Source organism: Physeter macrocephalus, unplaced genomic scaffold, assembly GCF_002837175.3.
Source record: "Physeter macrocephalus isolate SW-GA unplaced genomic scaffold, ASM283717v5 random_28, whole genome shotgun sequence".
Taxonomy (NCBI): Eukaryota; Metazoa; Chordata; class Mammalia; order Artiodactyla; family Physeteridae; genus Physeter; species Physeter macrocephalus.
This window is the reverse complement of record NW_021145314.1, coordinates 37,625-50,641: the sequence shown is the minus strand read 5'-3', so window position 1 is coordinate 50,641 and position 13,017 is coordinate 37,625. Positions and strand designations below refer to the sequence as shown.

The 13,017-nt window shown below is 51.0% G+C and overlaps 1 protein-coding gene across 5 annotated transcripts in view; it reads right to left on the bottom strand.

Moving 5' to 3' along the window:
* Positions 1–13,017, bottom strand: part of CASP9 (caspase 9) — a 29,784-nt gene that overhangs the window by 2,452 nt on the left and 14,315 nt on the right. For 2 of the 5 annotated variants that reach the window (XM_007128329.4, XM_007128328.4), the window contains exons 4-8: positions 12,008–12,184; positions 11,490–11,579; positions 10,163–10,310; positions 2,149–2,328; positions 1,408–1,517 (exon numbers count right to left, since the gene is read on the bottom strand). In XM_007128329.4, the coding sequence (XP_007128391.2) occupies positions 1,408–1,517; positions 2,149–2,328; positions 10,163–10,310; positions 11,490–11,579; positions 12,008–12,184 (705 nt within the window). The remainder of the gene's footprint in view (positions 1–1,407; positions 1,518–2,148; positions 2,329–10,162; positions 10,311–11,489; positions 11,580–12,007; positions 12,185–13,017) is intronic. The other 3 variants (XM_007128330.4, XM_007128331.4, XM_007128332.4) reach the window with 2 other exon arrangements.

Here is a 13,017-nt window from a genome sequence, read left to right as displayed (position 1 = left end):
CTGCGCAGGTCTTAATTGCGGAATGCGGGATCTAGGTCCCTGACCAGTGATCGAACCCAGGCCCACTGCATTGGGAGCATGGAGTCTTAACCATTGGACCACCAGGGAAGTCCCTACCGAGTCAGAACTTTAAAAACAACTCTAGGGACCTCCCTGGTGGCACAGTGGTTAAGAATCCACCTGCCAGTTCAGGGGACATGAGTTCGATCCCTCGTCCGGGAAGATCCCACATTCCACGGAGCAACTAAGCCCGTGAGCCACAGCTACTGAGCCTGTGCTCTAGAGCCCGTGTGCCACAACTACTGAGTCCATGTGCCACAACTACTGAAGCCCACGCACTTAGAGCCCGTGCTCCGCGACAAGAGAAGCCACCGCAATGAGAAGCCTGCGCACCGCAATGAAGAGTAGCCCCTGCTCGCCGCAACTAGAGAAAGCCGGGCGCAGCAACAAAGACCCAATGCAGCCATAAGTTAATTAATTAATTAATTTAAAAAAAAAAAAAAAACTAGCTGCAGCCTCCTTAAGTGTGTGTGTGTGCACACGCGCGCAGTGGGCGAGGGGGTGGAGGGGGGGTTAGAGAACAAGCATCTCAACTATAAGTTTAGAAAACTCAAAATTCAGAATTTCAAAACTCAGAAATTCACAAAGTTCAAATCAGACTGAAAGGTTTGCGTGAAGGAAAGCTGAGAGAAGAGACTGGGCCCAGGAGCCGAGTGCACTGTTTAGCCCTGATGGGCCCCCAGCTGCCTCTGAGACCTGCTCATCCGTGGCCACGGCTCATGGCGCCACCCGGAGTCGTGCTGCGTGGTGGCCCTGCACCTGCTTTTCTTCTCTCCTCTGCTCAGCAAAGCTCAGAGCCGGAGCCTCCCCAGGAGGAGGTCCCAGCCCTTATAGCTCCTTCTCACGGCACAAAATACCTGAGCAGAGCAGGAGGGGCCCATGCGTGCTCTGAGACGCTTGGAGGAAGTAACTGCTCTGAGTGGGGCCCTAATCGGCTGTCCTTCCCTGTTCTCACTGCAGCCTTCCAGAAGGGCAGACACCAAAAGGATTCATGACTCTCGAGGGTCAAGAGTAGAAGGCCGTGCAGTGGGGAAAGGGTGCAGGCCCCGCGACCTGCCTTCAGGACCACACTCAGGCACTGGGCCATCCCACCCTGGCACTGAGGACTGGCTCCATCAGTGGGCGGACTGAGGTGTCAGCCTGGGACCTCAGAGGCTGGGGAAAGCAGTCTTTTGCATGATGGGCAAATGTCACTGCAGGCAGTAATCTCTCACATTAGGAGAAGCAAAAGCACCAACTCTCAGGACAAGCCCGGGTGCAGAAGAAACCTCTGGCTTGGGCTTGGGGCCCTGCTCAGCCCCACCACCTGCCCTGGGCAGGACACACTGGCCCTCCCACCAGCCTCACCCTGAGCAAGAGGGTCTGAAGGTCCTCGCAGTGAGCCCACTGCTCAAAAATGCTGTCCAGGGTCTCGATGTACCAGGAGCCACTCTTGGTATCCCTCCAGGAGACAAAACCTGCCGAAGGAGAAAGGCTGAACTTCATTGGGAAGCTGCCCCTCCCCACGTATGCAGACGGGCCCACCTCCACAGTTTGACTGATGTACACAGCCAGCAGCAGCCCACATCTCTGTGCTCTGTCCCATCGTAATCTTATTTCATCCTCACCGCTACCCTGTGACTTTGGTCATGGTTCCCATTTTCCTAACAAGGCAACCAAGGCTCGGAGAAGTCAAGTGACTCTCCCGAGGGATAAGAAAGGAAAGAAACTAACACATGTCACACCTGCTATGTGCCAGGCACTGTGCTCAGTGGGGGAGCAGCCACCTTGTTAAAATCACCATGACGATCCCTAAGGTACAATGAATATACCCATTTTAAAGATGAGAAGACTGAGGCAGGGCCAGGACGAAGCTGAAGCAAGTGAGGCACCCCCAACTCAAGAATGCATGCCTCCTTACATTTTGCATTCTAGGCACCTTGACTGCCTCGCCCTGAGCTGAGGCTCAGAGAGGTGAAGTAACTTACTCAGGGTCACAAGAGGCAGAACGAAGTCTCACACGCAGGTCTTTTCTTCACAACACAGCTGCTTCTAGGGCAGATTGGGGGACCTGCTGGCTGGAAGGACAAGCTCTCACGATCCACTCACCTGGGAAGGTGGAGTAGGACACCAAGATGTCGCTAGGTGTGGGCAAACTAGACACGGCATCCGGCTGGTCGACGGTGACTGGGCCTTCCTGGAACGGGGTAGCATCTGGCTCAGAGTCGCTGTCAGGGGTCCTGTCTTCAGGGGAAGTGGAGGCCACCTCAAACCCCTGGTCTTTCTGCTCTGCAGGAAACAGAAACAGACAACACTTGCCAGTGAAAACACCCAGACCAGAGCTCCCACTTCTTGGTGCCACCAGCCTGAGAGGCCTGATTTCCTCTGGAGCCAGGGGCCTAGTGCTGGCCAAACATGAGCAGGAAACCAAAACAGGAGCTTTACTTTTACTATAACAAGAGTTTTCCACATTCATTAAGTAAAGCTGGGGGTGAGGGCAAGAATGCAGACATTTTTAAAACAGCTATAAAAATAAGTTACAAGGTATACACCCAAAAGAATGGGAACCAGGTGTCCAAGCAAGAACTTGTACAGCAATGTTCATTACATTATTCACAACAGGCAAAAGCTAGAAACCACCCACGTGTCCAGGGACAGATGAATGGATAAACAAAATGTCGAATTAACATCCAATGGAATACTGTTCAGGCTTAAAAAGGAATGAAGTACTGATACAGAAAACAATGTGGATGGGCCTTGAAAACATGCTAAGTGAAAGAAGCCACACACCAAAGGCCATAGAATATGATCTCATTTATAGGAAATATCCAGAAGAGGCGAATCCAGAGAGAAGAAAGCAGATTAGTTGCCAGGGGCTGGGAATGGAGTGACTGGTAATGGGTATGGAGTTTCTTTTGGGGAAAGATGAAATGTTCTAGAATTAGATGGTGATGATGGTCACACACATTGTGAATGTACTTAATGTCACTGAACTGTACAATTTAAAATAGTTAAAAATGCTAAATTTTATGTCATTAAAAAGTCACACTGGGACTTCCCTAGTGGTGCAGTGGTTGGGAATCCGCCTGCCAATGCAGGGGACATGGGTTCAATCCCTGGTCCGGGAAGATCCCACATGCTGTGGAGCCACTGAGCCCATGCGCCACAACTACTGAACCCAGGGCCACAACTACTGAAGCCCACGCGCCTAGAGCCCATGCTCCGCAACAAGAGAAGCCACCACAATGAGAAGCCCGCACACCACAACGAAGAGTAGCCCCCGCTCGCTGCAACTAGAGAAAGCCTGCGCGCAGCAACAAAGACCCAATGCAGCCATAAATTAATTAATTAATTAAAACAGCATACAGATTTTAAAAAAAAAAGTCACGTTATACAGCCTTAAAAAGGAAGGAAATTCTGACACATTACAACATGGATGAACCCTGAGGACATTATGCTGAGTGAAATAAGCCGGTCACAGAAAGACAAATACTGCATGATTCTGCTTACATGAGGTGCCTCGAGTAACTCAATTCATAGAAACAGAAAACAGAATACTGGTTACTAGGGGCTGGAAGAACGGGGAATGGGGATTAGTGCTTAATGGGTAAAGAGTTTTGGACATGGATGGTGGTGATGGCTGCACAACAACGTGAATGTACTTAATACCACTCCAGAGCTATACACTTAAAACTGCTTACCATGGTAAATTTTATGTGTATTTTATCACAGTTTTTAAATTAGAAAATATTACCCCCAAAAAGGTCACAGAACAGTATATAACGTATGATCTGTTTGGCATAGATATGATGGATAAATGGACAGGAGAGAAAGAGAAAATTCTGGAAGGAAACACCAATTGTTAACAGTGGCTCTTCTGAAGAACAAGAATTGGAGTAGGGATGGGCCCAGGACTTTGACTTTTCAGCTTTATACAGCTCTGAGGACTTTGATTTTGTTTTTTAATGAGCATGAACTACTTTTTATTTATTTATTTATTTATTTATTTATTTTGGGGCTGCATTGGGTCTTCCTTGCTGTGCACGGGCTTTCTTTCTCTAGTTGCGGCAAGCGGGGGCTACTCTTCGTTGCGATGCACGGGCTTCTCACTGCGGTGGTTTCTCTTGTTGCAGAGCATGGGCTCTAGGCGCGCAGGCTTCAGTAGTTGTGGCACACAGGCTCAGTAGTTGTGGCTTGCGGGCTGTAGAGCGCAGGCTCAGTAGCTGTGGCACATGGGCTTAGTTGTTCCACGGCATGTGGGGTCTTCCCAGACCAGGGCTCAAACCCGTGTCCCCTGCACTGGCAGGCGGATTCTTAACCACTGCACCACCAGGGAAGCCCTGATCTCATGAGTTTACCGACCAATTATTATGTACTTTGATCATTTTGTCCTTGTTGATTTTTTTTAACCATATTTGTGGCTTCTTCCCCAAACACACATTAAATCTCAACATTATGATCAAAACAAAACAAAGCCTGGCCATGGTGGCAGCAGCCAAAGACAACCATGGCTAATCGTTTGCTGCACCTCCTTCCAATCTTTTGTGTTTTGTTTTTACCTACTTATTTGCAGGTTCAGTCATGCTTTATTCCTTTATCAGGGCATCACGAGGATTTTCCTCAGGTTACAATACAGGCTTCTTTAAAATCATGGTTTATGACACAGACGGCAGAGACACATACACACGGAGTACCCCTGGGGTACAGAGCACCAACATGGACACTGAGGAAGACAGAAAATAAGAAGATGGGGGAATTCCCTGGTGGACCAGTGGTTAGGACTCCGCACTTCCACTGGCAAGGGCCCAGGTTCAATCCCTGGTTGGGGAACTAAGATCTTGCAACCCAAGCGGCGCAGCCAAAAAAAAAGAAGAAGATGGGATCCTGTCTGGGGAGCTAAACACCCAAACTGAAAAAACTCTGCCCTCAATTTACATTGAGACTTGGATTTTTTTTTTAAAAAAAAAAAAAAAGGACTTCCCTGGCATTCCAGTGGTTAAGACTCCATGCTCCCAATGCAGGGAACACGGGTTCAATCCCTGGCTGGGGAACTAAGATCCTGCATGCTGTGCGGAGCAGCCAAATAGATAAAATTTAAAAAAAAAAAAAAAGATATAAAACTGATCTCTTTTATTTTTTTGGTAGGTATACAGTTGAGGCAACTGTCCACTATCTTACAGTGTCCCCTATTAAGACAACCGAGGGGAGAAAAATTGCCATTCTTGGCAATTCTGTCTTACGGATACGAAATAAGGTGGATCTTATAAGCGATTCTACCTCACCCTATCTTGCCTCGGCAGGTGGAAAGCACAAAGCCAATTTGCGGGCCACCTCTAGCAAGCACGCAGAACCTCACAAGATGCACTTCTAGATGCCAAACTTACTCCTATTCTTTCCTTGCATTTCTATTGCCTCCTTATTGTTTTTTCCTCTGTATTTTGTTCTACTACATCACTTGTACTTCCTTAAGTTACCTCAAACCCTTTTATGGAAACCAAAGAAGGCATCAAGTCATAGGTAATGGGATCCATGGAGATGTTTACACCCCTGACTCAGTAATTTCCTAAGGAAATAATTCAAGTGAAGCCAAAAGCCCTCAATACAAAGACATTGGTGGTCATGTGAACCAAAAACTGGATACCACCGAAATGGCCAACACCAGGGAATGGTTTAGTAAGTGAGTGTGTATCACTACAATGCAAGATTATAAGCCATTTGAACAGTGACAGTGGAGACTGTGGAGATGTGGGGTGATGCTTCAGGGATAAGGCTCAATGAGAAATGCAGACTGTGCCCCTCGGCCAAGATCCACAGGTAAGAGGCAAAATGAGACTGCCATGTTGGGCTCCTAGGATTCTGGATGCTTCTTTTTTTAAGTTGCCATATTTTCTGTCTTTTCTGTTTTAAAACCCAAACTCCCCCAGGGCAGTGGCAGGCCTGGAAAACAGAGGGTTAGGACTCAGGGCAGGACTCGGGCCACACACAGCTCAACCACAGAGCCACTGGGGCGGTGACGCTGCAGGACATGTCCTGGGAAGAGTTCCTCCAAAGCAGAGCTCACTGCAGAGTACAAAGTGTTACTTCAGAAAGGAAGCAGCTGAAAAGAGCTTCAGCAAAGACAGGCAGAGGGCCGAGGGGCCCGGGTTTCCGCAGGGGAGGGTTTCTGGAGCAGGCGGTTGTGACCCAGGCTCCCAAGTAAGAAGGGAGAGCAATCCTGGTGGGAGAAACAGCACCTGTCGGGCAGGTTTCTGGGCAGGAGAGCTGGAGGGTTTGTGTGGCTAGATCCACGGTGGGTAATAGCAAGGAGGGAGGGAGGTCACAGTTCACCCAGGGAAACTGGGGTCCCATCCACAGGGAACAAAGACAGGACAAAGACGGTTCTGGAAACCCCATAATAATAACCCCAACATCTACTGACTGGACTTCCCTGGAGATCCAGCGATTAAGACTCCGTGCTTCCACTGCAGGGGGCACGGGTTCGATCCCTGGTCGAGGAACTAAGATCCCACACACCGTGCAGTGTGGCCAAAAAATAAATAAAACCTTAAAAAAAAATCTATTGACCTCTCACCCCATACAACTAAAGCTCAGAAAACTCGGTAACTTGTCTGTGGTCTCACACCTAATGCGCAGGGGACCAGGACTCTGCACCTCTCAACTACCCTGCTGCTTCCCAAGCCTGCCAAGGGGACCTCTTAGAGCTGTGAAAGCTGGACTATGGCATAGCTGTCTCAGGTCACTGCTTCCGGTTGTTTGCTTGGTCGAGATTCTGGAATCTGCCCTAGGTGAAGCCGGACAGGGGAGGGGACCTGAGATGGGAACCTGGGGCTGCCGCTGGGTCTGCCCGGGGAAGCAGGGTGCAGCGGGGGAGGGAGCGCTTCAGTGGGGGATGCCGTAGGAAGGGCCTAAGGAGACGGGTGGGGGCTGCCTGTGAAAATGGGACGATGGGATCTGAGAGGGGAGGATGGGAGTCAGAGGAAGAAGGGGTCAGGCAGGGGATGCTGGCTGTGTCTCCATCCACATGTCATCCTCCTACAAATCTGCTGGGAAGGCCTCGCCTATGGGTTATGCATTTAAGCCACTGCTTTCTTCTTAAGGAGCCTTATTGATTCAAAACTCCCTACAAGGAAGAATAACATCGCATAAGAATAAATACACAGTGGGAAGAGGAGCCATTCCCTCAGCACATAAAATCCACAACCACTGTCGTACGTTATTCTTCCTTTCCAGCTTCTCGGCATGATCTCTAAAGTTCTGGAGGGGTCACCCCAAAATTTAGGCCACTCAGCTCTGGCTGAGTTCATCATGCTAACACTGAAGTTTCACACCAAAGTTACTGACTTTGAGGCACGTTCTTCCGTGTTGGTGCCCGCACTACCTCTTAACGAAGGGGCAGATGACATTTAGAAGATTTTTTAATTGATTTAAATTGTAACAACAGTGAATCTTAAAATTGCAACACAAGAGTCACCAAAATCCAGGGCAGACATTCAGAGACCTGTAAACAACCCGACACCAGTCACCAGACACCAAACAACAGTCACTGACGGTTGGGTATTTCTGTCCTCAGCGGATGGTGGCGCCACCATGTGGCAACAGCGTTAAACACAAGATCCCGCAGCAGGGAGCTAAGCAGAGACTGTCGCTCCAGAAGTGGCACCTTAATCACTGCGTTCCTTGGAATCCTGCTGTTGTCAGTGAATTGTTTGGTTTTGTTTTTAATGGCAGGAGTCCACATTACTTCAAACCATATTTTTATATGGTTCTATTTCAAATTCAAACAATTAGAATGCACATAAGATGCAAGCATACTGTGGGCTTTGTGCCAGGCTGGGGACCCAGCTGCAGGGCGGATGGGATTGGCTCTGCCCTCAGAGAGCTGACCAGGGGATGAGGCCATCCGAATGCAAGGAGAAAGTGCTAAGACAAGGGAAGAATGGGGGCTGCAGGAGCACAACAGCCGGCGTGAACCCTGACTTTGTGCAAGGAAGGAGGTGTTCAGGGAAGCCTTCCTGGAAGCGGTGACAATAAGCTGTAACCAGAAGGATGGATGATTAAGAGGTGGCCAGGAGACAAGGCAGAGGAATGGCACATAGAAAGCCTGAGGAGTAAGCCAGACCCTGGTGTCCTGGGAAGGCTGAGCAGCGCTGGGGTGGGCACAACATGCCAGGAGGGGGAGGCGAAGAGGTCGGGCCCAGATCAAGGGCCCAGCAGCCCCGCTAAGGAGTCCAAAGAGTAACACCACAAAGATCCTCCTTCGCTGCTGAGAATGGACAGTGGGGTGGGCCCTGGCCCAGAAGACCGGCTATCTTCCCCAGAAAGCTGGCACCCCAGCTCACCCTTCAGTCAGTTTTTCCTTTGATTCACAGGAGAAAGAGGGACCACGCACTTCTGAGTAAAAACATCACTTGACCACACATTCTGGATCGTAAGAAGAGAGACAAGTTACAAAGGATTTCAACTCAAGAACAGCAGCCTCTCCATCTACCTGTCATCGTCACTCTGAGATAACTGCACTGGTGACAGGGGTGGGGCTCTTATGTGACACTGAGTCCTCTGGGGTCAGCAGGAGGAGGGAGGCCAGGTTTCCAGTTAGGAAAATGAACCAGGCAATGTGTTAAGAGACACACTAGGGACTTCCCTGGTGGCACAGTGGTTAAGAATCTGCCTGCCAATGCAGGGGATACAGGTTTGTGCCCTGGTCCGGGAAGATCCCACATGCCGCGGAGCAACTAAAGCCCGTGCTCCCCAACTACTGCGCCTGAGCTCTAGAGCCGAGCCACAACTACTAAGCCCGTGTGCCACAACTATTGAAGCCTGCGTGCCTAGAGCCCATGCTCCGCAACAAGAGAAGCCACAGCGATGAGAAGCCTGCGCGCCGCGACGAAGAGTAGCCCCCGCTCGCCGCAACTAGAGAAAGCCCACACACAGCAACAGAGACCCAACGCAGCCAAAAATAAATAAATAAATAATAAATTTATTTTTTTTAAAAAAGGAGCCACAATGATTAGTATGTGAGAGATAGTGACACTAAGAGCTAGGCTCTGTTACTATCCCTATTTGCCAAGACTTCTAGAGATTAACTGGCCCGTGGCTGTGCAAGGAGTAGCTAACCCAGGATTTAACCCAGTGTTCTCCATCACTCATGGCCACGTTATAGGCCTGGGTCATGATAGTGACTTAACACAGTTCCAGTCAAATTATAAGTTCCAGGGGACAGAGACCCCACCTCTGCATCTCTACAGCCTGGTGTATACAGCAGGTGGTCAATAAACTTACTGGATGAATCATAGGACCAGAGCCTGCCCTCCTAGACAATCTCTCCCATGACTCCCCGTCAATTTGGAATAGTATGGGACAAATCACCGTGTGCAGAAGAATATGCCTCAGGTGCCCACGTTATAGGTCACTGGCGGGCACACTTGGCGTGCAAGCCGACAGCTCTACGGTATAACAACGCCTGCTTCTCTGGCAGATCAGACCGAGGGACAAGGAAGTGATATGCCTTTCGGACATCCCTGCCCCTGGAGATGCCATCATGTCCCATAATCCAGGACACATAATGTTGTTCTCTCTTCCCTCTTTTTTTATTTTGTAAGAAAACCAGGTAACGTTGAAGTAGGGCTCAGGTTTAAAATCAGGACATACAGCAAAACTACAAACAATCTAAATAATCCTTAAAAATTACTGAATCCCCAGGACCTAAGCCTTTGGGAATTCCAGTAGTTAATTCAGCAATGGCCTGCCTTTCTCTGCGAAAGGGGGAAGGGAGTCCGGTTGATGGAGGTCAGGGGAATGATGATAAGGAAAATGAAAGAGGTTTTCTCTCTCCTCTGCATTGTTTGTTTTTACCAAGTCTCTGGGGTTGAAGTGGCCACAGCTGAATGATCCCCTGACGCTACGGCACTGTGAGACTGAAGACAAACCTCTAAAGGCTGGACAGAGCTGAAGCTACTCCAGCTAGATGGAGGTGCCACATTCGCAGAGCAGTGACCACGTTTGGGACGCCCCCGGCTGCCTGGATCAACCCCTGGGACATCAAGAGGAGCGATGGAGAAGGAAGTAGGCGGTGGCTGCTTCCCCACTAGACCCACAGGGGCAGGGAGGCTGAGGACCCGCCTACCTCCGCCACAGGCCTGGATGAAGAAGAGCTTGGGCTTCCCTCCCAAGCTGGGGCAGCCAGTTCCGTTAAAGGTGTTCACGATTCTCTCGACAGACACGGGATATCCATCTATGCCATAAACAGCGCCCGGGAACTGGAGGTGGCTAGCCTAGAAAACCATGAATCCTGGTGACAAACCCAAGAAGTCAGGGTAGGAATCCAACAGCCTGTTCAGAGGCTTTGTGGGGGCCAAGCATTTAGAAGGTCCCACCCAGGGGCACGAGGCTGAGTCACAGCAGGTTGGTTCCGGGCGGCCCCTGGTCCACCTCTACTCCAGGGGTCTGAAACTCACATGCCTATAAGCACCAGATAGCCTAACTCGAGGACACTGGGCAGCTACCTCCAGGTCGGCTGCTCTCAAAGTGTGGTCCCTGAAGCAGCAGCACCGACAGCACCTGGGAACTTGTAAGACATACAGATTCCTGGGTCCCACCCAGCCTTCCCAAATCAGAATCCCCTGTAGTGGGACCAGCAGTCTGGTCCTTCAGGCACCTCTCTTGCAGCGAAACGTTGAGAACTGCTATTCTAGACGAATTCATCTCAAACTTTATGTGCACGGGGATCTCGTTAAGGTGCAGGCTCTGAATGAGAGTCCGCATTCTCAAGAGCTGCCAGGTGATGCCCAGGCTGCCGGTCTAGGGGCCACACTGTGAATGAAAGAACCAAACGGGCAGCCAGCCCCTGCCCTGCCAAAGGCCAGAGCTTTGCTCCATGAGGATGCTGGCCGATAAGGTCAGACCTTTGTGGCTTTTCAAGAGAAGCCGGAAACCCTGATTTTTGTGCTAAAGTTGCCAGCTTTGAAAACACTGTGCAACCCATTGGGGTTGTTACTTCTGTTCTGTCCAACCCCTCAACTCAAAAGATGGGGAAACTGAGGCCCAGGAAGGGGGAGGGGCGTGGCCACAATGACCCAGCACATTAGTGGCCAAGCCCAGAGCGGGTCCCAGTGTCCCGACTCCCAGCCAGCAGCAAACAGCCCGGAACAACACCAAGCAGGACCGAGGCAGGAACTGGGAGGTCTTATGAGCTGAGCCCAGCTCTGAACAAAATCCAGCTTGTCTTTTCCTGCCTCTCCCAGACAGCTTCTCCCAGGGACACCGTGCCACCCAGGAGGAGCATCAACTCCTCAGAGGGCAAATGGCTCCCGAGAAAACAACAGGAGGTGGACAGGGCCCTGAGGCTCTTCCTACAGGGCCAGGGTGTCTTGGACACAGGAAAGGACGGGGCTCTGCCCAGCCTCTCAGGGCAGCCTTCCCAGGCACCTACCCAAGGAGGTGAGGCCGCCTACCTGACAGCCATGAGAGAGGATGACCACCACGCAGCAGTCCAGAGCACTGTGGTCCCGTTGCGCCAGCTGCACCAAAGCCTGGACCATTTGCTACAAGAGAGGGCTGAAGGTGAGCCAGACTGCACACGGATCAGGTCCTTGTCCTGGGCCTGCCCCCTGCTCCCAGGGCCAATAGTGAAGTAATGACAGTCACAGCAATCACAATAGCCACCATCCTTGGGGAAGAGATGCTGGGCTAGGCACTCTTTATTTACTCCTACAATGACCCTAGGAGGTGAACATGGTTCTCGCTGTCTAGACAAAGAAGCTAAGGCTTGGGAGTCACACAGGTAGTGGGAGAGCCAGTCCTCAACCCGGGTCTCTGAGTCTGAAGCTTGCACTGGTAACCACTGAACCATACTGCCTCTCATGGTCCTACAGACCGAAGGGCTCGTCTTGGGGAGTCATTTGTTTCCAGGGTCCCTCGCAGGACACTACCCCGCCCGCCCCCCATCTCTCTCTGTGCACAGGGACCATACCTTGGCAGTCAGGTTACACTTCACCTCCACCACGAAATGCAGCAAGTGGAAGCGTTGCTGCATCCTCTCACAGTCAATACTGGAGCCCGTGCGGGTCCTGAGCCCCGACTCGTGGCAGAAGTTCACATTGTTGATAATGAGGCAGTGTCCACAGGGGTCTGCGTTCAGAACGTATGCCTGCCCAAGCACGGAGACCAATGTAAACCGGGGTCTCGTTGCACTCCTCGGGAGAGAAGGCGACCCCCTGGGTTTCACTCATGGGGTAGAGGGTCTAGAGAGATGGGACAGAGCATGCAGTCTGCCTCCCTCTGAAGGAGGGGTCTGGGATCTACACCCAGCATTCCAGACTGCGAAGCGGACTAGGGTGCGCACTAGCTGTGTGACAGATGAACAGCTAAACTTGGGACCGAAGATTAGCTCCCATCGCAGTATTCAGGAACGGGAGCTGCTAGCTTAGAAATCCAACTCCCCTAGACATTCATCCCAAAGGACCTAGGGGTCGCCCAGTCCAGGGGAGCACCTGAGAATCGTGTGGTCAGCTCTGCCAGCAGACTCTCTCCCGGGCCACCCTCGGAGAGTCTGAGGCCACTTCCTCCAGAGGTTCAACGTTTCCCTAGTAATTCTCTCTCACAGCAGCCAGTTCTTTCTGTTTATGGTACTTAACAGTATTTATACTTATGTATTTCTTTGTGTGACTAGCCTCTGCTAGGCTGATGGCTCCATGAGGGCTAGAAACTCGAGTGGTCTGTTCCCAGGTGTCCTAGCACGAAGCCCAGGGCCGACACACAGGAGTCACACGATAAATGCTGTGACTAGGACAGAGAGCGACTTGGTCTGGGGTGGCTGCTGCAGCCGATTCTGATGCCCACCACTCGTTAGATCTAAACTTCACAGACGAGGAAAGAGCAGGGTTAGACAATCTGCTGCAGGAAGAGCTGTACCAGGGCCAGGGTGCTGTAGGGGTTCTGGGACTGGGACCCTCTTTCCACCTGGGCTGAGTTCCCTGGGCT